The sequence below is a fragment of the Mytilus californianus genome, unplaced genomic scaffold (assembly GCF_021869535.1).
Source record: "Mytilus californianus isolate M0D057914Y unplaced genomic scaffold, xbMytCali1.0.p SCAF_5, whole genome shotgun sequence".
Taxonomy (NCBI): Eukaryota; Metazoa; Mollusca; class Bivalvia; order Mytilida; family Mytilidae; genus Mytilus; species Mytilus californianus.
In genome coordinates, this window is record NW_026262701.1 from 76,124,912 (window position 1) to 76,148,715 (window position 23,804).

Below are 23,804 nucleotides of genomic sequence, written 5' to 3' on the forward strand. Positions count from 1 at the left end.
GTCAATCTGTCATCTGTTTAACAACTTTGTTACATGGCCGTCATGTTACATTATCAGTGAGAAGTCTTTTCATGCAATTTCATGTGCTAGAGACACGCATTAACTTATTAGGGGTACACATAAGTACAAACCTTATGTTCAAGTTCGTCGCGTCTTATGTACTTGGCGAAAGTAATATTTACTGTTTGATACCACAGATCATCTGAAATTTCCAGGGATAAAGCAAAATAAAAACAAAGAGTTAAAACGTCAATGTCATGATATTTTTTTGTATGAAAATAAGGAGATGTGCTATGAATGCCAAAGAGACCTCTCTCCACCAGTTATATCTGTAAAAAGTGAAAATATCCAAACTGTCTATAGACTTGAATAATGTGCAGACTGTGTCCCAAGCAAATAAGTGTATGTCTATATTTTTACGAAAAAACGCGATATATGTAAACAACTTGAAATTGTATAATGTTATAGGTCAGATGCCAATAAACATCTTAACTAACAATTATGAATTATGGTCATCCCAAAAAAATCAGATTATCTTGAAGAAAATGTAGGCATGTAAGTTCAAATAAACATTTTGAAATAGGTGGATGGGAAGAAAAAAAACAAAAATAGTCTATTCGGAAAAAATTTTTTTTTAAGGAAACTGTGACCATACAAATTCATTACGACAGGGAAAAAATAAAGTGAACATATGTATGTTTTATACAAGATAAGTTCTAGCCGTGTGTTATTTGGGAAGATTAAACTCAATAGTTTAAGGTAGATGGGGTGTCTAAATTATAATCCATAGAATTTTTTAATAATTTGCCAAAATGTAGTTTATTTCATGCTTTTTTAAAAAAAAATATAAAAAGAATGGGTCACGGGGCTTATTTTCACGCTACAGGTTGTGCAAAATTGACAGATTTTTGTATAGATTATGCATGCAAAACCCAATTTTCTGCCATAAAACGAATACTACACCATAGAATTTTGAGATAAAATATGAGACGATAGCTCTAACATTATGCTTTCAAATAAGAAAAAGAAAAAATGGGGTCACGGTACCCGTTTTCTTGCTACATAATAAAATAGGTAAATTCCTAACACAGTCTATTGTAAAAGTAACTTTATCTGAATTATCTGCCCTTACATTTGAGTTGCCTCCCCTTATGTGACAAAGTTGGAAAAAATTCAATCAAACAAAAGTATTCTGTTTTTTGTAAAATACAACTATAAATATGATAAAACATGTCATTTTCTATATTGAAATGAAAATTCTTACACATGAATTACCGACCACTCTCAAAATTTGCACATTTTATTAAAGATCTAGACCGATTGTTTTCTGATATTTCAAAATCCAAGATGGAGGAAGACACCCTATCTACCTTAATCAGCACATTTCAATATTTTCAAGTATGTTTTAATCAAATTTGACCTTGAGTACCAAGCACTGTATTCTGGACTTAGAAAATGTAAGTAGCAACATTTGTAACTTTTTATAACCATGTGAGCTTATCACAAAATATTGTTGACATTGATATGCATCTATACCACTAAAATAACGAGGTCCAATTTGTTAGCCGGCATGACGTAAAAACGCCGAATCAAAGAATTCAACTTTATATATAACTAATAAAGGACAGTGGTGTTGATTAAAAATTACACAATCCCAGACCCTTTTGTTTTCCACATAATTAATATTACCAATACTTAACAAGTTCCGGGTCGAATCCGATACATGTACCGATACCAATAGTATATGTCACATGTACATGTAGTTTCCGGTTGTAGTTCTTCTTCTTTATTCTTCCCTCCACTATCTGGAATACTACTACTATATTGTAGTGAGAAAGCCAGGGCGGGTTCAAACAGAAAGATTTTGAAAACAGAGAAAAATGTGCACTTTATAATCAGCATGACTTTATCAAAAGACAATACGAATACTAAAATTCCAGGCTAAAAATAAGGCGTAGGTATTTTAATTCAGTCAAGGACCCGCGGGTGTGTTTTCAGTGGTATAACTCTGTGTGTTGCCTCTTCCAAATGTTAAAAATGAAAAATGAAAAAAAATCGCAGGTCTTTTAATGTTACTGTTATAATTTATGAACGTCTACCGTGATTAATTTATGCATAGTTAGAGCAGAATTCCTAAGGACACGCAGAGGTCGAGGTCAACCAAGACTAGAGTCATATTAAATGGCCAGATATGAAAGAAAAATGCTGTTCATGAATGCCGTATGGATTTAAGAGAAAATCTGTCAATAATTAACATTACATGTTATGGGGATATCTTTTATTATAATAAAAGTAACATGAAACTTTTACGATAAGAGGCAAAAAATTCGAGGTCTAAACATATACAGTATTGAATCAGCGTTTTGACTGCGGTTCTTCATTCTGCACCTGCACCACTCCGTAATGGTTACCGTGCTCTCTTTCGGATTAGGAGATCGACTTTTAAAATGGTTACTAGCTGCTTATCCGCTAAGCACGTAGCAATTATGTGTTAGCGCAATTATGACTGTTTGACTCGGAGTCAGAATAATTTGTGCGAGTGGAGTATCTGTCTAACTAGAGGCAGTTCGCCAGGTGTAGTACTCTAAAAGAACCAGCTCAGTATATTACTTGCCTGCAGTATAGTCCATAAGAAAAAATAATAATAAAAAACTAGATGATTAGATACGAATAATAACGCTCGTGTCAACGTATAAATAATAGTACAAATAAATTAAGACATGCTGATTGCACACGGATGATAAAACTCATGTGAACGCATCGGAATAATACATTCATAAGTGCAAATAAGTATACGACGTATGTAAATTTTCCGCACCTGAACAGAGTGCTGGTAGTAGGTCTGGAGAGCAATTGGGAAGTTTGAGTGGCGTCATACCTGGTTAACTTTCTGAATATATGTACATAGTCTGGATATGACTTGGAGAGGTTTGAGTACCCATAAAACTAGTTTAACTCCACCAATCCGTTTTTCATCAGAGTTACTGTACGAAGTCGGGACATCTTTCTATCATAATTGGCATATATGATGTCTCGTTCTTGTAGACTTTGAAAAAATGTTAGTTCCTTTCGGTGTGGGATTTTTTATTGTGGGCACTTCCTGTTTATTTTCTTATTAACAATTCGTCAAAATGCCTTTAACAAAAATTTGCCACTTAGTTGAAGAGTTATTTTAATATGCTGTTTTTGTAAAATTAAACGTTAAATTTTGAAGTCGGTTCTACATGTATATCTAATTAATATTAGTTCGGATATATTTCACTAACATATGAAAACACATAAAGAGACAAAAGCATGTGCTAAGTTCTTTTGAACTTATGGTTTAATGCTGTGTCTGGCTAATGTTGTAAAATTGGGTGGAAGTTTAAAACAAACAAAGGTATATTTGGCGATAGTTTGCATGAAATTTAAACATTGTCTCCCCTGAAATATACCCTTTAAACTGCACCAGAATTCCTATGCATAAATTGAGTTTCTATACAATCTAAAAAGACTCGTTAGCATTTTAAATTATTTTACGTCTTTTAAATTTGTACATGGACTATTTTTCGTTATAGTTTTGGTAATTTTTGGTTGAAAGTTCTAATACACTCTTTTGGGTGATTTGGGACTTAATTATTTTTAATGTTTGGTTAATTTTGGTTAAACAGTAATGATGAGTTGTTGACATGTAGTGTCGTTGGTATGAAGAATCGCCCTTTTGGGAAAATCCCAACCTTTTACAAAACGATTAAATTTTCATGATTACATTGAGAAGTTGGTCAGAAACCTACTTAATAAGTACGAACTGATATATAATATTTTAAAAAAAGGGTTTTGTAAATTCTTCTTCCATCGTTTTGATCGTGAAAGGTTTTCTACCCGTCACACTGATTGGTCTATCGACAACAGTGCTTTAAACAGTGAAATTCAAAAATTTAAACCAAAGTCTGCAGAATGGTACTACTTGCAAAAATATTTTTAAAATGATTCACTATTTTTGCTCAAGTTACAGTATAAACAAGACAGAAGAACGGAGTCTTTGCTATATCCCCCCTGGCGTTGGAGGAATAACAATCGTACCATGTTGCCTTAAAGAGTCTGTTCTCGACTTAAGGAATCATTGTAAACAATTTACGGTACAAAAAATGCAATATCCGTCGTGTCAGCATAACCATAAACTAGACAAGTTTGACACAAAAAAATAAGCTTGAACTACAAGGAATGTTTAAGGTCTACTTATGATTAATGAAGATCATTTAAAAAAGCGAAATTGGCATTAAATAGTGAAACGATTAATAAGAGCACCTAAATACATTAGTTTTGGCACAGAAGATGTCCGAATTTGATTTTCATACGCTTGTGGCACAAATTACAAATGACCAAGAGCTCTTATTTATAGTTTTATGCATATACGAAGGAACCCCTACATACTAAATTATAAATATTGTAAGCCGGCGAACGTGTTTAGACGAACTGACCATATAGACTAAGTGTTTCATTGTCACATTTGTTTTTCTGCTTTTCTTTCTAAATATTTACAGGTGCAATCGTTATGTGTTTATTTTTCTTTCATGATATGTCCGAATCTTTTGAAAAGGTCATCAACACAGAAGCAACATTTATGAAATAAAACTGAAAATTAATATATAAAACGCTAGAACAAGCTTGGAAGAAAATAAAAAAATAATTCTGCATTATCGAAAATTTGTTCGTTTTCAAACGAAATCGTATAACCGATTATGTGTACAGCACTCATACAACATATACAATTTATACAATAACGCATATGCATAATCAATAACGCGATTACATAAATAGAATTATTCAATTGCATAAATAGAATTACTCGATTGCATAATTAGAATTACGCATATGCATAATTAATAACCCGATTGCATAAATACAATTACGCATGTGCAGAATTAATTACTCGATTGCATAAATACAATTGTGCAGATGCAGAATTAATAACGCATACGCGTAAATATATTTATGTAATTGCATATAAATTGAATTGTGACACACAATCCGCGCCATACTGTGCATGTTTTGCCTTCTTCACCATGTTCTCGAATGCTTTCTTGCGATGTTGAAATACGATTAATGTTTATTCTTTTTTAAAATCATTTTTAACAACCAACACATATTTGTATTCTTTCCGCGAACATAAGGAGATGTTTGATATATGTTAATTAGAAGGATACCCAATAACACAAACAAAACAATTACACATCTGGAGATCAGCATGCAGTCTTTAAAAAAAAACAAAATATTTTATTGAATTAGTTTTCGACGCGCTTTTCTAAATAAAAATAGCCTTACAATGTGTTAAGCTCTATAAATTGCCTGCGTCTAGAAAAGTTATGAATGCCTTAACAGTTACTTTCAACGGTCTGGCAACACTTGCCTATTTCCCATAAACAGCATATTAGTTTCCCAATTTGAGACAGAGAAGTAGACATGGTTATACTATTTTTTTATAACTGTAACACCTTCTTTTAATTTTAAACAATGGACTGATTAAAGGTGCATACACGAATGATAAATAACAATAATTATAGAAATCAGGAGAGGTGGTGTGATTGCCAATGAGACAACTATCCAACAGAATTCAAATGACGAATATAAGACTTCAGTACACTTGACTCTTGATATAGTACTCATTTTAAGAACATAACATGCGGAAAGTCTAGAGGAGAAAGTTTTCGTGACGACTTAATATCCCTCAGGACTAAATCGTGTATGTTGTTATTGGCAATGGTATATTCACGCCGGACCAGTATATTAAATCATTGGATGTTGTTTGTGTCAATCATACGTTTGGTAGAGTGCAAAATAATTGTTTTAAAATATGTGTCCTCTTTTATAACTGGAACTAATACTTGACATTATGGGCGTATTACGTTTCCGCATATTTTGCAAACTTACAATTTCACTTTCCCGCTAAAAAAAAAGATGATTTCCAATGAGACAGCTATCCACCAACGACAAAAGGGCAACGACTATAGGAAGTATGGAAAGTTAACGACCTTGATTTGCCTTTAGAATTTGTCTTATTGTAAAATGTTTATAATAAAGCAAAGGCACAGTGATGCAAATTTCTTCATATTCATACTATGAAAGAAGCGGAATAAATTATGTTTTCTGTATCAAGATTTTGAAATTATAACAGTCATATAATTAAAGCAGAATCTAATATAACTTGTCGTTGTTGGTGGAATGCATGACATCCCAAAGGAAACTAGTTTTATCTTCATTTGAATTTGAAAAATTTACAAATTCTTTTATCTATATTAATCTTTTTTTATCGACCCTACTCAATAGCGTATTTGTTTGCAATAATTCCCAACTTTGCGTGATGCTTATTAGTATCAGAATTCATCACAAAATTTCAATTAGATAAGTCTCCCTTTTAAATATATCCTGACATTTCGTTATTTACCCGTTTTGAACGCTCGTTGTGTTGCGCTTGATAACATATCGATACTAAATATTAAAATGATGTCTTTTGATAATTGAATGTCGTTATGTTGCTGTCCTGTACCCTGTTGCAGATGTTGCGACGGACATATATACCCCACATCTCTTTTCATTTGTACGCTCACTTGAACTTCATTTCTAAAAAAAGATATCGCTGAATGTAGCAATTAATAAATGAATATATATAACATAATGTGATGATACGATCGCCACAAGGTAGTAAAGTGGCTATAGGTTAGAGAATCTGACAATTCTTCCCGCTGTTGTTTTTATTTGAATAGAATAATTTGTTTGGTCTTAATTTCAACAATAAAGTCACAACAAATACAAGACAAAAATAACCATTAAAAAGCAAGAAAACAAATTAATACAAAGAAATATTTTCTATTGGTATTATTTTTAGTACGTTTTTCTATGTGAATTGTATTTTGAATAAAACAGTTTATTCACCTGAAGGAAAAGGATATTACACACGCAGCAGATGTAGTAGGGTAGGTCCGTGTAACACTTAACAGTTCATTTTTTAACTTTTTTTTTAATTTTAGTTTTTTTTACATTTTCTATCAAAGATTTAAATTATCAACATTCCAAATTTTCCATTTTTTTTTTTAATTTTCAAAATTTCAACAAATAATTTAAAATCTAAAATTTGTTTTGAAATTTAATAGTTTAGATAACTTATCAAACTTTGAAAATACTAATTTAAAACTGTTCATGCAGAATTCGCAAATTTTGTCTTATCATCTTCATATGATCATTATAACATAAAATGCATTTTCGCAAAGTTTTACCGATCTATGACCACTAATAAAGACGAATATTACATATTATTAATTTCATTCATTGGATTTTACCAGTAAGTTGTGACGTTTTTCCACCCTGGGGCATGACGGGATTTGAATTAATTTCATTTAAAGTCGTGTTCGCTTATCATTTTTCAAATTGTTTTTTTATTAATTTAAAGGGCGCCCATGACTGTGTCTCACAACTAACAACCGACAAATAGAAATTTTCGAAAACTGTTTAAAACTTTTATGTTTACATTGATGATGACATTTACAGATTATTATATAGGGGTCATCTCAAAGTGGACAATGTTGATGAATTGAAAAGCGAATACCGCATTCATAAGATTTATTTTAAATCAAATCAACAAAATAAGTCGCGACGCCTGCATACAAAAGCAGCACACATATTTATAATTTGTTAGAACTTCCTGGTGGAATGTTTGCAAACTCTATCCATAACTCTGTAATTCTTCAATTTTTTTCTCAACAGTAACTCTGTATTCTTTGATGAAATTATAAGTTTTCGACACCTCTCTTTAAATTTTCCGGTTTTCACAGTATTGGTTGTTGTTTATAGGATCCCGCAAGAGGATATCCATTAGGAAATATTTAATCATAAACAATCCTTTCAAGAGAGTCAAGCTCACCAGTTGACCATATCATCGCAATGTCCTGAAAATTAAAGCCGTTGAGTTTTAGTCAATAGCATCCACTGCCATTAGCAGTTTTTTCACACTGATGCTCTTAATTCATTTAGAGATGGTCACTGTACCAGATTATGAAAATGTTGGTAAAAACTAGGATATTCGCTTATTAATGTCATTCCCCTTACGTCAAAAATTACATTTATCATAAGAAATCACCGGTCGAAATGCACATCTGGTGCAGTAGAATTGACACCTTAATGTTATTGTAGCGTGATTTATCAGGTTAGTTTATTTTATTACAAATCGTAGTTTTTTTTTCCCGGAGCATGTCACAGCTAGTTTCTATGGCAAGGATTTTGCTCATTATTAAAGGCCTTATGAAAGTAAACGATATGATCTGACCAAAGCATGAACAACATTATTTCTAGGATAAGTTTGTGTGGCCTATCAGTGATACGCACGAACGTATCATTTCCAATTATTTTCAATATGTCTAAAAAGGTTTTGGCTGTTTCTCCAGTTGTTTGATGAAAGGAGTATCTGTGACTTGAAAACATTTGAGAACATAGTTCTACAGCATCGTCTACAATTCTATATCTAAGTTCAAGTAATGGTTCAGGGAGATAATCCCTTGTTGGAACTGTTATCCGGGGATGAAAAAATATTACGACAAAGACGTCCGGTATTGTAACAAAAGGGCGGGTATCTGGAACTATCTGACGAGCAAAGCCCGAACCTAGTGCTCAAACGACAAAAAAGCTGACCCAGAATAGCATATCATTGATGCAGCTTGTTAAAAGAAAACTGTTGATATATGAGAAATTCATGACTAAGAAAATTTCTAAAATATTAAAGGCTTGAGAGTCATTTCATCAGAATCAAACGATTAAAACAGATTATGACTTATAGTGCAATTAATTTCAGTGTTTTCCCAGTTAAATAAAACCCGAAAATTTCACATGTGAAATAAATTTCTTATTTCACTCCTCTTACGTCATATGTAACAATAGGTATTGCAACAAGTTGTTGATGACGCCGCATCAAAATAAATTGTGAATGCGTAGAAAAAGATATTGATCCTTAATCTTTTTTCTTTAATTTAAATAAAAAAAAAACGTTTTCAATGCAAAAAAAAGAATAAGAAATCAAAGAATTCAAATATCGAAAATATATTCAACTTGTGACCGAACAACACTGATGATTAGCTCACGCGCCTTCGTAAATTTATGAGTTGCTTTGTCACTAGTTGAATATTTCAAATTCTGTATTTGAATTCTTCAATTAGTTATTCTATAATCAAATACGGCTAAGAAGTTGCTGATTTCAATCGGAATAAAAATCTTTTATCTTATTATATTCGCTTGTTGGGCATGTAGCAACATCTTTCATGACATAGTGTATTTTGAGATGACCCACAGGTAAGTTTACCTGTAATTATCATCGTCAACTTAAAAGTTATTGTGAACTATAGTTTCCGAAAATGTCTAATAAGAATGAAAGAAAACGAACTCACGTGTAACGTTTCACAATAACGACTTAAAAATGAATTCGTATAATAAGGGTATATATATTTTCGATTTAATTATATACATTATTTGTTGAGATTTTTTCCAGAAATATTTGCTGAACAAATATTATTTAGTGACACTGTACGAAAAATAATTGCACTCTTTTCTTTAGCATTATTTTGACAACCATTTTAAGTACGCTAGGTCGGTGTGTATTAACTGATATGTTATCTTTATCCTGCAATTGGGTGTCTTATCATACATTAACAGCCCAACAGATATTGCTAGCCTGTATTTGTATACTATACAGATATGAAATGGCTATAAAGCTCCGCCCACTGTCGGACTATTTTTGTGTATTGCTGTTGACGAGTGTTGTATGAACTTTTGTGACCTCGGAATGTGTATTGCAATTTCCAATGACGTATTGCTCCGTCTGTGAATGTTCCAATCTCCGATCCGCAACCCACTTTCTGCTCATAGACAAACATAAACAGCAGGATTAAATCGATTTTCTACGGCGCCAATCTTCAAGTTCAAAACTTGAATGTATAAATGTGTAACACACAAAATCAACCATACAACAATGTCAATAATCAGTGATTAATAAATAATTATATTATTTGAATATAAATATATTGGGTATATGTTTGCTTAGTAACGGTGCTTAAATTATAGTTTTATTTTGAATAATGCAGTTGGTTATGTCTTTGGATATTTTTAATTTTTTGTCATATCGTGACGCTTACAATACAGTTTGGGTTTTGCTTATTGGTGTGGACCGTATGGTGACCCAAAACTGTTTTCATCCACTTCCTTTGGTCTTTGGTGGATAGTGTCTAATTGGCAAAAAAACATATCTCCTAATTTTCATATTGTCTCTTTAGCTCACTTGGCCTAAGCACCCATATGATATATTTCTACCAGCCGGTGTTTGTCGTCTCTGTCCGTCCGTCATCAAAAACTTTTAAAAAATTTTCTCTGAAAGTACATGACCAAATTTTACTAAATTTAACATGACTGTTCCTTAAGTAATTTTGCTCGAATTTTTTATCCGGGTATTTGATTCATCAACAAACAAGATGCTAAAAATAGAACATAGGGGTACAATTAAGTTCTTTTTATCTTATATGTCTAAAACTGAAGCAGTTAGAGCAAAACTGAGTAGGATACAATTAAACCTAGATGTTAGTAGGTCAAGTTCTATATCAGATGGAATATTCAGAATAAGCAGATAATTGCCCCTGAAATTGCAATTGTTGGTTATTATCTTGTAAAATGTTGTATTGTATAGACAGAAAGAAACATTAAGTTTTAGTAAAGGTTAAAATGACCAGATCAATTAGATCTGCAAATAATTGAAAATGGCAGAAATTGTCAATTGACCCATTATAGAATTCAAATGCGCTCTGCCGATTGTCTTGAAAACTATAGTAGACAGTAAGAAACTCTGGAAAGCAAAAATGACGGAAATCATTTGATTACACCTAATAGATCTAGAGGTTATTGACCAAATTAAACATGAAGATATCTTACTATTGTTTGATTATTATCTCGAAAGCTATGATAGATAGATAGAAATTATCAATAGCAAAATGAAGGCGAAACAAGCTCCTAGGAATATTTTCCTATATTTCAGTGGCTTGTTATATTGACATTTATAGAAAAAAAATCCCAATTCTAAAGGCTGCTATGTTTACTAGAATCTATTTTATTTTTCGCTCAAATTTTGGAAAACAGTCATTAAATAGATCGTATACATGTAAAGTTAAATGCGTTGTAATGGTATCCCAATTAAATCCTATACTGTTTGAACAATTAATATAATATTCTGTTCACCATCTCAAAGTTGATACCGAGAATGTCAGTTTACATACACGAACAAGCACATACGTGTAATGCGTTTTGTGGTTGAACGTGAAATGTCACATATTATACTAATAGCATGGACCTAAGCATGTTCAGTCATAGAATAATCACGTCATCACACTATTTATGTGAGAGAAAAAAACAGAACGGAGATTGGCAATGATACGAAGACAGTAAACATTCATTTAACACAGCAGACAAAATATATACCATATAGCTCACTGTATGTTCCCCAATGCGAATGTATGTATGTATGTATGTATGTATGTATGTATGTATGTATGTATGTTGTATGTCTGTCTGTCTGTCTGTCTGTCTGTCTGTCTGTCTGTCTGTCTGTCTGTCTGTCTGGTGTGTTTGCATGTATGTGTGTGTGTATGTATGTATGTATGTATGTATGTATGTATGTATGTATGTATGTATGTATGTATGTATGTATGTATGTATGTATGTATGTATGTGTGTATGTATTTGTGTGTGTGTGTGTGTGTGTATGTGTGTGTGTGTGTATGTATGTATGTATGGTATGTATGTGTGTATGTATGTATGTATGTGTGTGTTTGTGTGTGTGTGTGTGTGTGTGTGTGTGTGTGTGTGTGATTATGTAAAAATAAGGAGATGTTGTATAATTGCCAATGAGACAACTATCCACCAAAGTTCAAATGAAGTGGATGTAAGCAATTATAGGCAACCGTACGGCCTTTATCAATGAGAAAAACCCATACCGTATGGTCGGCTGTAAAAGGCCCCGACATGAGAAATATGAAACAATTTAATTTAGAAAACTAACGGCCTAATTTTTAACAAAATAATTTACGAAAAACAAATATGACAGACACAAACCAACGATAACCACTGAACTACAGGCTCCTGACTTGGACAGGAACATAAATAATCTGTCTGTCTGTCTGGCTGGCTGGCTGTATGTATGTACGTATATACTGGTACATTATTCCGTATTCCGTTATTCTGAGCATCCTACGAGAACTGCGAGGTTACAGTGGAATCCGTATACACTCCCTATCTGAATTGACAGAAATGTCTCACTAACATATTTACAACAGTATTATTCACAAAGACAATCCCATCCCAACACAAAAGGAGTGCTTGGACACCGGGAAGTCTGTTATTATCGAAATTAAGTTTTAAAGGATTACCACATTCGGGCACTATTCTGGCAAAGTGTTAAATTTACGCTTCGGTGAGGGATTGCTGGTTTTTTTCATGGTATCACAGTTTCCTCCACCAATAAAACTAGACCCCGATATTACTTAAATATTGTTGAAAGTGGCGTTAAGTTTCATCAGTAGAAGTTTATTTTGTTATCTTTGGGCCAGGAGGATATTATGAAAACGGCATATTTATTTGCACCTTTTGCAAGTCCTGCTTAGTAATTTGCCATAAAATTATACTATGCTACGCCTTGATACCTTTCAATGCACCTGAATTCTGAGAAAATCCACACTTAAATCTTGTATCGATATTGTTATTTAACATCAGCGTAGTATTTAAACACGTCTAATACAAACGAAAATTCGGGAATGATAAATTTTCATTCGACTTTCGTTGGTGGTAACATATTTATGAAAACTATTAGTATTACATATTTAACCTCTCATTATAATCAATCAATTAGTCAATCTGTAAATCAATCAATTAGTCAATCTGTAAATCAATCAATTAGTCAATCTGTAAATCAATCAATGACAGCTCCACTAGGATTCTATAATTCCGAGGTTGTATTTATTGCATGACTTTTGTCTGAATTTTCATATTTGTTTGGAGTGTGACCTTCTCTTTAGTCCTTTCTTATACCATTTACACAGAAGAAAGAAATATCATTCTGACAAACCTTTTATATGATTACATAAGAAAAAAACAACTTTGTTCTTTAGAAAAAAAAGAGAGAAATTCAAACTCATAAGTCGAAAACAAACTAACAATGTCATGGCAAAAAAAACCGAAAAACAGACAAGCAATAGTTTACATAACACAACATAGAAAACTAAAGATTGTTGAGCAACACGAACAAGTGCTGTTATACAACTGCGTTTTTTCGATATGTTTTTGTTGGGTTTGTTTCTTAAAAAGGGGGGGGGGGGGGGGGGTGGGTATTGAGGCTGGTAGCGCGTACAAATCTGCTCTACAGTGCCAGAGAATTTTTCAAGTCAGGAGCTTGTAATTCGTTATTTGCTGTCTGCCACATATTTATGTTTTCGTTTATTGTTTAGCATAAATCCGTCTCTTGGTTTTCTTCTTTAATATTTTGTATTGTCGGGGCCTTTTAAAGCTAACAGGATGGTATGGCGTTTGCTCATAGTTTAAGATCACACGGTGCATTTGAGTTGCTTTAATCCATTTACAAGAAATAAATGAACACGGTTATGCATTCTTGTAAATGGATTAAAGCAACTCATCTGTAACTTAAAAAAATAGAAAAAAAAGTGCAACGTTGAGTTTAAAAAAAGAAATCTTCCGGTGTGTTATTGAAAAAGGGGACTTTGGATTACAGTAAAAAAAAAATACAGTACTATATATCATTATCCATTCTTCAACAATGAGAAAAACCCATACAGTAAAGTCGGCTATAAAAGGCCCCGAAATGAAAAATATGAAATAATTCGATAGAGAAAACTAATGGCCTATTTATAACTAAGCAATTTGCGAAAAACAAATATACCTCTTTTATAGATAAAAATAAGGAAATGTGGTATGATTGCCAATGAGACAACTATCCACCAATGTTCAAATGAAGTTGATGTAAACAATTATAGGCAACCGTACGGCCTTCAACAATGAAAAAATCCTTACCGTATAGTCGGCTATAAAAGGCCCGGAAATGAAAAATATGAAATAATTCGATGGAGAAAACTAATGACCTAATTTATAACAAAACAATTTGCGAAAAACAAATATGACGGACATGAACCAACGACATAAACTGAACTACAGGCTCCTGACTTGGGAGAGGCATATACATATTGTGGCGGGGTTAAACTAGTTTGCTTGAACCGTCTCCTAACCTGGAACAGTGGTGTAGCAGTACAACATAAGAACAAACTATAAAAATCAGTTATGTCTGCTGTAGACAAATTGCGAGGCGAACGATTGTTTCTATCCTTTATCTATTGGTTTTCGAGTATCAGTCCAAAATCTCGGTCCGTCATATATGTCGCTCGACATTGCATATACTATCTATTAGCTTTATTCTAATTTGTAAACTGAGTATTAAGGAAATATTTACCACTAGATGTTAAGGAAATCTACGGAAGCGTACTAGGGACATGACTAAAATTTATTTGTTTAAAAGTTTAATTTTCTGCCATATTCCAAAAAATGAATACCATTTCGTCTCGATCGGTTAAAACACGTCGGGCCATCAAAATTCTTTAAAGGAAAACCCTTAACTTTATTTATTTTAAACCTTAATGTCACTATATCTAAATGATGAAAGAAAATAGATCATCTTTGACATAAGCTTAACATTTAGTAATAAAGATGAGCACTTATCACACTCTTGATTTTTTCTTGGGAAGGGGGTAAGATTTTCGAGCTCCTCCGGTTTTATCCATTAATATGGGTGAAATAAATGCACTATGATCCACCATTGTTTTACTAAATTTGTTCTAAAAGGAAGAGATGAGGTCAGATCAGGTCCCCGGAGAAAATATTTGAATCCCTTTAATGTTCTATTTTGGTAGCAAACTGATGCCGCTTTGTTAAATTTAGGAAATTTGTGAAGACCAGAAGCTACATATATGAATAAGAAATTTACCTGAATTATGTTCATAAAGCATAAAGCATAATTTAATTAATTTTTTATCGAGGAAATTGCATTTGTCGAAATTTTGAGTTCTTAAAATGTCGAATTTTTGAGTTCAAAAAATGTCGAAATTTTTAGTTCTTAAAATGTAGAAATTTTGAGTTCCTAAAATGTCGAAATTTTAAGATTTTTAAAACTCGAAATTTTGTATTGAAGTTGTATTTTTGAGTTTGAAAAAGAAGACATTTTGAATTTTGAAAAGTCGAAATTTCGAGTGCCAAATAGGTCGAAATTTTGAAAACGTCAAAGTTTTAAGATTTCAAAAGCTCGAAATTTCGTATTGGAGTCGAAATTTTGAGTTTAAAATAAGTGGAAATTTTTAGTAACGAAAAAAAAAAAAAAAATCGAGTTCCAAAATAGGGCGAAATTTTAAGCTTTTCAACAGTCAAAACTTCAAATTTAAGTTAAAATTTCGAGATTTGAATTCTCAAAATTTCAACAACTTCAGGTCGAAATTTTAACATTTCAATTTTCAAAATTTTGTCTTGAAAAAAGTTCAATTATATATGTTTTTTTTTTTACTTTGTCCCTAATACGCTTCCGTGCAAATCCCAATCAACCAACTGAAGAAAAAAAAAAACATATTTAATAAATTATAAAATTAATTTGGATAGTAAAGGTCTCATTTGGCAAGTTGGGCTCTTATGAGTTTTGTTGTTTTATTGCCTAGTATTATCTTGATAACTTATTTATAAAGAAACCTTTCCTTCCTAATGGTACAGACAAGAACAGATTTACAAAATAATTAAACATGACTAAAATTAAAAATCAACTACTGTAGGGTCATTTTCATTCATTGGGAGTTGGGACGTGGGAGGAAACAATAGACATAGATACCCCCCACCACCACACACACACACACAGGTCTTAACAATCGGGGCGAGCGGAGAAATACAAATACACGATTAGATTCGGCATATCAAAGAACCCATATAATTCAATTTTTGATGAAATCAAACAAAGATTAATTTTTGACCCTTTGGGCCTCAATTTCTGACCAATTTAAAAACGGGGCTCAACTTCAAAAATCTAATAACACGGTTTAGATTCAGCATTTTAAAGAACCCCAAGAATTAAGACTTTGAATTAAACCCCATTGAACTTGGTCAAGAAATAAGCAATTTATACAGTATTAGATAAGTATTGTTTGTGGTCCCTAATTCCTAAACGGTTAAGGCCATAACCCCCAAAATTAATCAAAAACTTCCTTTTTTTTTGGGTATGGAACCTTGTGGTACAATTTCATGGAGATCCATACACTCATACACAAGTGATTGTCCTGAAACAAGAAACATGCTTGTTTTTGGCCCCTTGTTGGTCCCTAATTCCTAAACAGTTAAGCCAATAACATGAATAACCCCAAAAATCAATCCCAAACTTCCTTTTGTAGTATGGAACCTTGTGGTACAGTTTGATAGAGATCCATACACTTATACTTAAGTATTGTCTGGAAACCAAATGTCTTCGGACGACGATGACATCGCCATACCATTATACGGCCGCAAATTTATAAATATAAAAAAAATAATACGACCTTTCCACTCCAAAAAAAATTGCTAGTTTGATTAATTTAAAAAAAGCATGGCATTGAAGTTTCGAATTTATCATCATATAATTGAATGTCAATGTAGCATACTAATATTTTATCGGTTCAAAGACTCCACATTTGCATTTAATTTCGTTTTATCATTTGATCCGTTCCTGCTGCACACGATGTTTTAGAGTAAGCGCAAGAGTTGATACACTCGGACTCAGAATAATGTTTCTCCGTGAGTGGATCGATATTTTCATGTCCTTGAGAGTAATCTATCAAGATATATAATGTCTGGAAATACGCAAACTGTATATAGCAGAAACAAAAATTAAATTCAAATAAAATTGAGAATGGAAATGGGGAATGTGTCAAAGAGACAACAACCCGACCAAAGAGCAGAAAACAGCCTTAGGCCACCAATGGGTCTTCAACACAGCGAGAAAAATCCCGCACCCTGAGGCGGGCTTCAGCTGGCCCCTAAACAAAAATGTGTACTAGTTCAATGAAAATGGACGTGACACTAAGCTCCGAAACATATAAATGAACTAAAATAAAAAAAAAACAACATACAAGACTAACAAAGGCCAGAGGCTCCTGACTTGGGACAGGCGCAAAAATGCGGCGGGGTTAAACATGTTTCGTGAGATCTCAACCCTCCCCTATACCTCTAGTCAATATAGAATAAACAAACACACAGCAATACGCACAGTAAAACTCGGTTTAAAAGAAGTCAGAGTCCGATATCAGAATAGGTAACAGAAGAAACTAAGCAAAATGACAATGATACATAAATTAACAAAGGACTACTAGCAGTTACTGATATGCCAGCTCCAGACCTCAATTAAACTGATTGAAAGATTATGTCTTTATCATATGAAAATCAATCACATTTTCTCTCGTTAGGGGTTTAGTATAAATACATTTTTACCTGAGAGTTGCCACTTCGATACGTTTGAATTTGGTTCGACACATCACAGGACTTCCAGCTCTTGTGTATATCCTTCCCTAATCATCGTTTTGGCTTCATTGCTTAAAAAAAGTATTAATGTTATACTTGAGCCGCCGTAATTTGTATCTGCTCGATCTTCATAATGAACTTAAATCAAGAAATGTAAACTGAATTAAGAACGTTTTACATTGATTCAACAGCGTAATTCGTCTTTCAGCAATTTACATAATTTCACATTCAATGACAATGTCCTTTGGAAGTAAAAACGGTAAATCGGTACCCCCGGGTTTATATGTAATGCAAAACTTCGCTTATCAACCATGATGAATATGGGACACAATCGATTTTCCGATTCGCACTTTGTTCGTAGTGATCGTTTTTTAAGAAACCGATGTACTCTCTTGAAATTAAATAAACGTAGGTGCTAGATTTAATCATATGTTTGTTAAATAAGTTTTAGACAGTTTGTAGTTATGTTTTATTAAGAACATGAAACCCTTTCCTTCATTGAATTCATTGAAAAAGGAAAGGGGTGGGATATTAATAAAAGTATTATACTTTATATAACATCAAAATACGAATTACATTTGTTTCTTTCCAATGTATTTAAACAGTTTCAAATACTCCACTATTGTTTAGATCTCAAAGGTAAAATTGATTGAATGTAATAATACATTAAGCAAAGAAACACAGATACGTACACTGACTATGCTTTGTTTTGAAAGAAAAAAGAAAGCGTTATTTGCAAAGGGAAATCGAGGGACAAAATTATATTTCGGTAACATGAAAAAAAAAAAACTTCAAAGAACAGCAACACGCGAGTAAACTTAAAATAAAAAGAGCGACACGAACCTTGCAGAAAAAAAACCAGAAAAGGGAAGGGTATGCAGGTGGTACGGTTTGGGTAAACGATAACCGTCTCTTGCAAAACAACCGCCGAGTTAAGGTCAATTTTGGAGAACGAAGAAGGAAAGAGGGGGCCTGCGTCACACGGAAAAATTGTGAATATTTTTTTTCGTGTATAGTAGGTGAATAGGTCTGATCGATTTCTTGATCTCCAGACATTTCATGGCGATGAATTTAGATATTATAACTATATTAATTCATTTTCACAAATAAAATATATAACATTTGGATCATAGTTAATTCTTTTAAAATTCATTGAAATAATATAAGATAATGAAACACAGATGAACAACAACAGAATTTGAATTGATTGCACGCTTGTGATCTCTTCATTTGTGCTCATTCATCATATTTTATAGTGTGCTGGTATTTGAAATAAAGTCGACTGCGGTGCACTCGATATGGTTGAACCTTTTTCTGCAACATGAACCTGTCTTCAAGCTTCATGTGTTTTTTTCTTTTTTTTTCTCATTCACCTAATAAGAAATAAAACCCCAGAAGGAATAAGTGAAGACCTGTACATGTATTGTAGTATGTGTGTCATTGGGTTGCTGTATACACGTGGTTAGAATGTTTGTATATGTTTTTTTACAGAAGTAATGAATACTACAGAAAGGACATGAAGTAATCACATAACACTGACGCAAACACTGAATTATCTAACTACTATCAAACACTACAACATAATAATTAATTATCATTACACGACAGTGTTAATCATACACTGTAACTAAACACTGATTTAATTAACTAGCATCAAACACCAAGACATAATACTTTAATCATCATTACAGGACGGGAAAACAGCATTACATTCGGCAGCTTGGAGTGGAAACATTGAGTTAACAAAATGGCTGATAGAACAAAAAGGAATGGATCCCATGGATAGATCATCTAAGGTAGCATTTTTCATCAATGTTATTTTAAAAGGACTAAAAATTATATGCACTTAACAAAATGACTTCAGTATAAACCATCAATCAATAAACTATTATCTCCCAAAATTAAAGGAAACGCAACAAAAAACTGTTATTTCTTTTCTTTTCAAATTATGAATTTTTTAAAACATTTGCTTGATAGAGATATCGAAACATGATCATGTCAAAATTTAAATGTTCGATAATTTAATTAAAACTCCTTATTTCGGGTCGAGAAGTGTAACGCTGCTAGAGGGAGTCGTACTGGAATAATTATCAAAATACACCTGTGACGTAAATCTTTTGTTCAAACTCTCCATTATTTTTCAGGAATGGAGAGTTATTTTCTTTTGTTCATCTTCATTCATCCGGACGTTTTGCCCTTTGGATATTTCCATGGGCACTATCTTAAAAAGTGTTCACCCAGGGAAATATTCCTAAAGGACGAAACGCGATATTGAATGAAAATGAAAACTTACTAAAACGACTGATACTTGAGTTTTTTTTTAAATAGGGATCGTAGTAATACAATGAACACCAAATATCTCATTATTAATAAACAGCTTTTATTTGCGAGTCGTAATTCCATTGTATAACATATAGTATCGTTTTCACTAAAATTCCGCAACATTATCCATATTTTGTTTTCCGATGCACATCGTGGCTGAACTTTTGTCACGGATAGTTTCCAAGTCGGTAGAGTGCCATTCCTCTTCTGTGCATCTACAAAATATCAAATGTGTTAACTCAGTTGAATTCTTTTGTACACATAAACATTATTCATTAAGGAAAATTAGTCTTAGATGCATGATTTTTTTTATTAGTTGTTATTGGCTTTGAACTAGCTGTCAGTTACTGCGAGTACTCTCAGATCTGTACTTAATGTCTTTTTGTTGTGGGGATGTATAAGTACCCTGCAACGTCCACTCTGTGTTTTTGTTATACTTGTTTTTGTGCTTAGTATCTATCTGATGAGTTAAGCCCTTTTCAACTGATTTTTATAGTTTGTTCATATGTTGTACTGTTACACCACTGTCCAAAGTTAGGGGGAGAGTTGGGCGCCCGCTAACATGTTTAACCCTGCCACATTCTGTATGTGCCTGTCTCAAGTCAGAAGTCTGTAATTCAGTGGTTGTCGTTTGTTGCCGTATATCATATCTGTTTTCGTTCATTATTTTGTACATAAATCAGGCTGTTAGTTTTCTCGTTTGAATTGTTTTACATTTAATATTTCGGGGGTCTTTTATAGCTGACTATGCGGTATGGGCTTTGCTCATTGTTGAAGGCCGTACGGTGACCTATCGTTGTTAATTTCTGTGTCATTCATACCACATTTTCTTATTTTTATATCACTTACAGATTTTATTTTAATTTTATCGTTTAAGATATCATTTGCTTGAAATTTAAAGTGTTGTATTTTGATTTTGTACAGCAAAAATCGTTTGTTCCATTTTATAATAAATATTACTAGGATAATTTCTACGATAATATTGTGGTTAAATAGAATAAATAGTCCAAGAAACTGAAATGGTCAAAATGGCGTTTTCGGTATATTATTTGATTGTTCGTTGTTATAATTTGAATATAGTACTAATAAATAGAATTTGCAGGGGTATGGATAACATTTAAATAAGGCTTGAGTTAAATATTGGGTGGGATTTTTATTTAATTTTTCAACAGAAACGCGTAACATAATCGAATTCCTTTACTGTTGGTATATGTCCAGTGGCAAATATAACAGTTATATCGGCAGTGGAAATGACGGCGTTAATCTTGAAATGTTTTAACGAAATCAAAAAGTAGTTTTCCAACTTAAAGTTAAGACTTACAAAACGTAATCTAGAAATGTTTTTAATCACGCGGGTTTTATTCTAAAACTGTTTCCCTCCTTTCTGATGATAGGGAAGAATGAAAAATATTTTCAGTTTGCTTGTATTGCAATTTAAGACTTAACATAACACTTTTTCGTTGTTATGAGCAAAGGGAAAGAAAAAAATGTTGGGTAATGCATGAAACATGAAACACTGTTTTCTTGTTTAATCTTATTTGATCTAATAGAATGGTTTGAAATATCGATCATATTTTGTTTCAAATATGACTTATAATCGAGCACACCCTCATTAGTTAAATAATATATACTACAGTGTTACACGCCATTATTCCGACAGCTCATTAGTCCGACGGCACATTGTTCCGACAGCCCATTTGTCCGACAACCCATTAGTCCGACAGCCCAATAATCCGACAGCCCAATAATCCGACAACCCATTGCTCCGACAGCCCAATAATCCGACAACCCATTGCTCCGACAGCCCAATTATCCGACACTTAGAAAATAATTGTTGCGCGGTATCAGGGTAAAACAAAATATGTCTGTCTGTATTATAACGTATATGTTATTACATATGTACAGAAATAATTCCGTATATATAGGTAGCTCGAATAACTTTTATATAATTCGAAATCTGTATTTACGTTATTAAAATTTGTGTATAGAGGTATATCATTCAATTATGTATTTTTGTGCTTTTTCGTATTTACAGAAATCGTTTATATGTATTTACAGATTTCAAAAACGGATATACAGAAGTATTTCCGTATGGATAGACTTCGAATTCCGTATATACGGAATTATGACGTAACAATTCTTTGCATACGCAAGTACAGACTGTACAGAATTCTAATTGCGTATATATATGCAGAATTCGAATTACGTTAATAATACATGGAATTATTTATACAGATTCTCTCATCAAACTATTTTCAACAAATTATGCGGGGTCAGAATATGATTTGCTTTATTTAATACAGAATCTATTCTGTATATTGGATATTGTGTGGCTCCAATATTGCCAAATCCGACCCGCCACTTTAGGGATTAAGTGGGCGACTCTGTGTCTTATTTAAAACAACCTACGACTTAAAAAAAATAAATCTTAAATTGCTTAAAAGTGAGGTATACTGATGCATTTATTTAACACGACCTAAGGGGGTATTCTACTGAGGCCCCGTATTGGGATGCATTAACATACACTGTACATTTTACAAGATATTGTTAATAATAATATTATCATTTTTCCTCAATATTCGCATTTTGAAATTTACCTTCAGCATCACACGCTTTTTTAAGAGACATTGACGCTAGTTTGCTCAAAAATTAAAAAAAAAAATAGTTGTTAATTTCTGTGTCATTTGGTCTCTTGTGGAGAGTTGTCTCATTGGCAATCATACAACATCTTCTTATTGCGTGAACCCCTGAGGATTCACGCATATAAATTAGTTAGAAATATAGTCTATGGAGGAATATTCGGAAGCTATATTATTGTTCATTCGGAACACCTATTCATCTTATCTGTATTAGCTTCCTGCAATTAAGAGCACCTCCATACGGGGTATCTAAAATATTTAAAACATGACAATAAAGAATTTTCACAGATCGCTAATTCACTTATCTGATATATGATAATAAACAATCTATAGATCCTTTTTAAACATGTATATTTATTGTAAAGCTACATTTTATGCATTGCAAGGGTTAACAAAACTTTACTGACTTGAGCAAAGTTGACAGTTGTACCCTTTGATAAAAAAGTGAAAGATAAATAGTCAAGATTTATTTATAACGACCAATGCATATGGTATCAAACATCTGTGTCTAGATATTCAAAGAGATATATTTTAAAATAGCGCTGTGGCTTCTACATAATGAGTTATAGTGGGCTTTGGGATTTGATTTGTAACAATAAAATCATTATGCATACTTGTCATTTTGACAAATCAGATAAAAAAATCTGTTTCAAATGAAAATAAAACAAGTAAAATATTAAAAGACTATTCGTTAATATACATTTTTAACAACTTTTACTGTTTCCTTTTTACAGTATTCTCTATCATTTAAGTTATCTTGTAAGCTAATTAAATGTTTATTTAATTCATTGATGTCACTATTATTTCTTACATTATTCACACACTGTAAATTAATACTCTAAAATTTATGTGTGTTTTGGATGTGCACTAGTGATTGGTAAATATTGATACGTTTCTGTGTTTTTAATATACGTGATTTAACATCAAGAATTCCATTATTATGGAATCGATCACCTTTGTAGATTTCGGTATCTGATTAGAGGGTGGTAAAAAAAAAGGGGGGGGGGGGGGGGGGGGGGGTCTGAACACGGAAACACGTGAAATAACAAATCGCAAATACGTTGCACGGAAAAAACACTCTGGAAAAACGAAGCCAAGAAATAAAATCGTAATATTTAGGAAAAAAGTACCAAAAGTTATTACTCAGCCGTTCTTGGAGATCATGCAGTCATTATAAATTGACATGGCGACCCTGCATGTGGTCACTTTTTAGCGTCCTCTAGTTGCATACGATTATTATAGTAATACAATAGG

At 32.6% G+C, this 23,804-nt stretch overlaps 1 protein-coding gene across 10 annotated transcripts in view; it reads left to right on the forward strand.

Annotated features, from left to right (window-relative positions):
* LOC127703064 (uncharacterized) overlaps positions 1–23,804 on the forward strand; it is a 434,903-nt gene that overhangs the window by 231,197 nt on the left and 179,902 nt on the right. For 4 of the 10 annotated variants that reach the window (XM_052207446.1, XM_052207448.1, XM_052207447.1 and 1 more), the window contains one exon: positions 19,281–19,385. The exons of the other annotated variants lie outside the window; for them this stretch is intronic. In XM_052207446.1, coding sequence (XP_052063406.1) covers positions 19,281–19,385 — 105 coding nt within the window. The remainder of the gene's footprint in view (positions 1–19,280; positions 19,386–23,804) is intronic. 10 annotated transcript variants of the gene reach the window in all.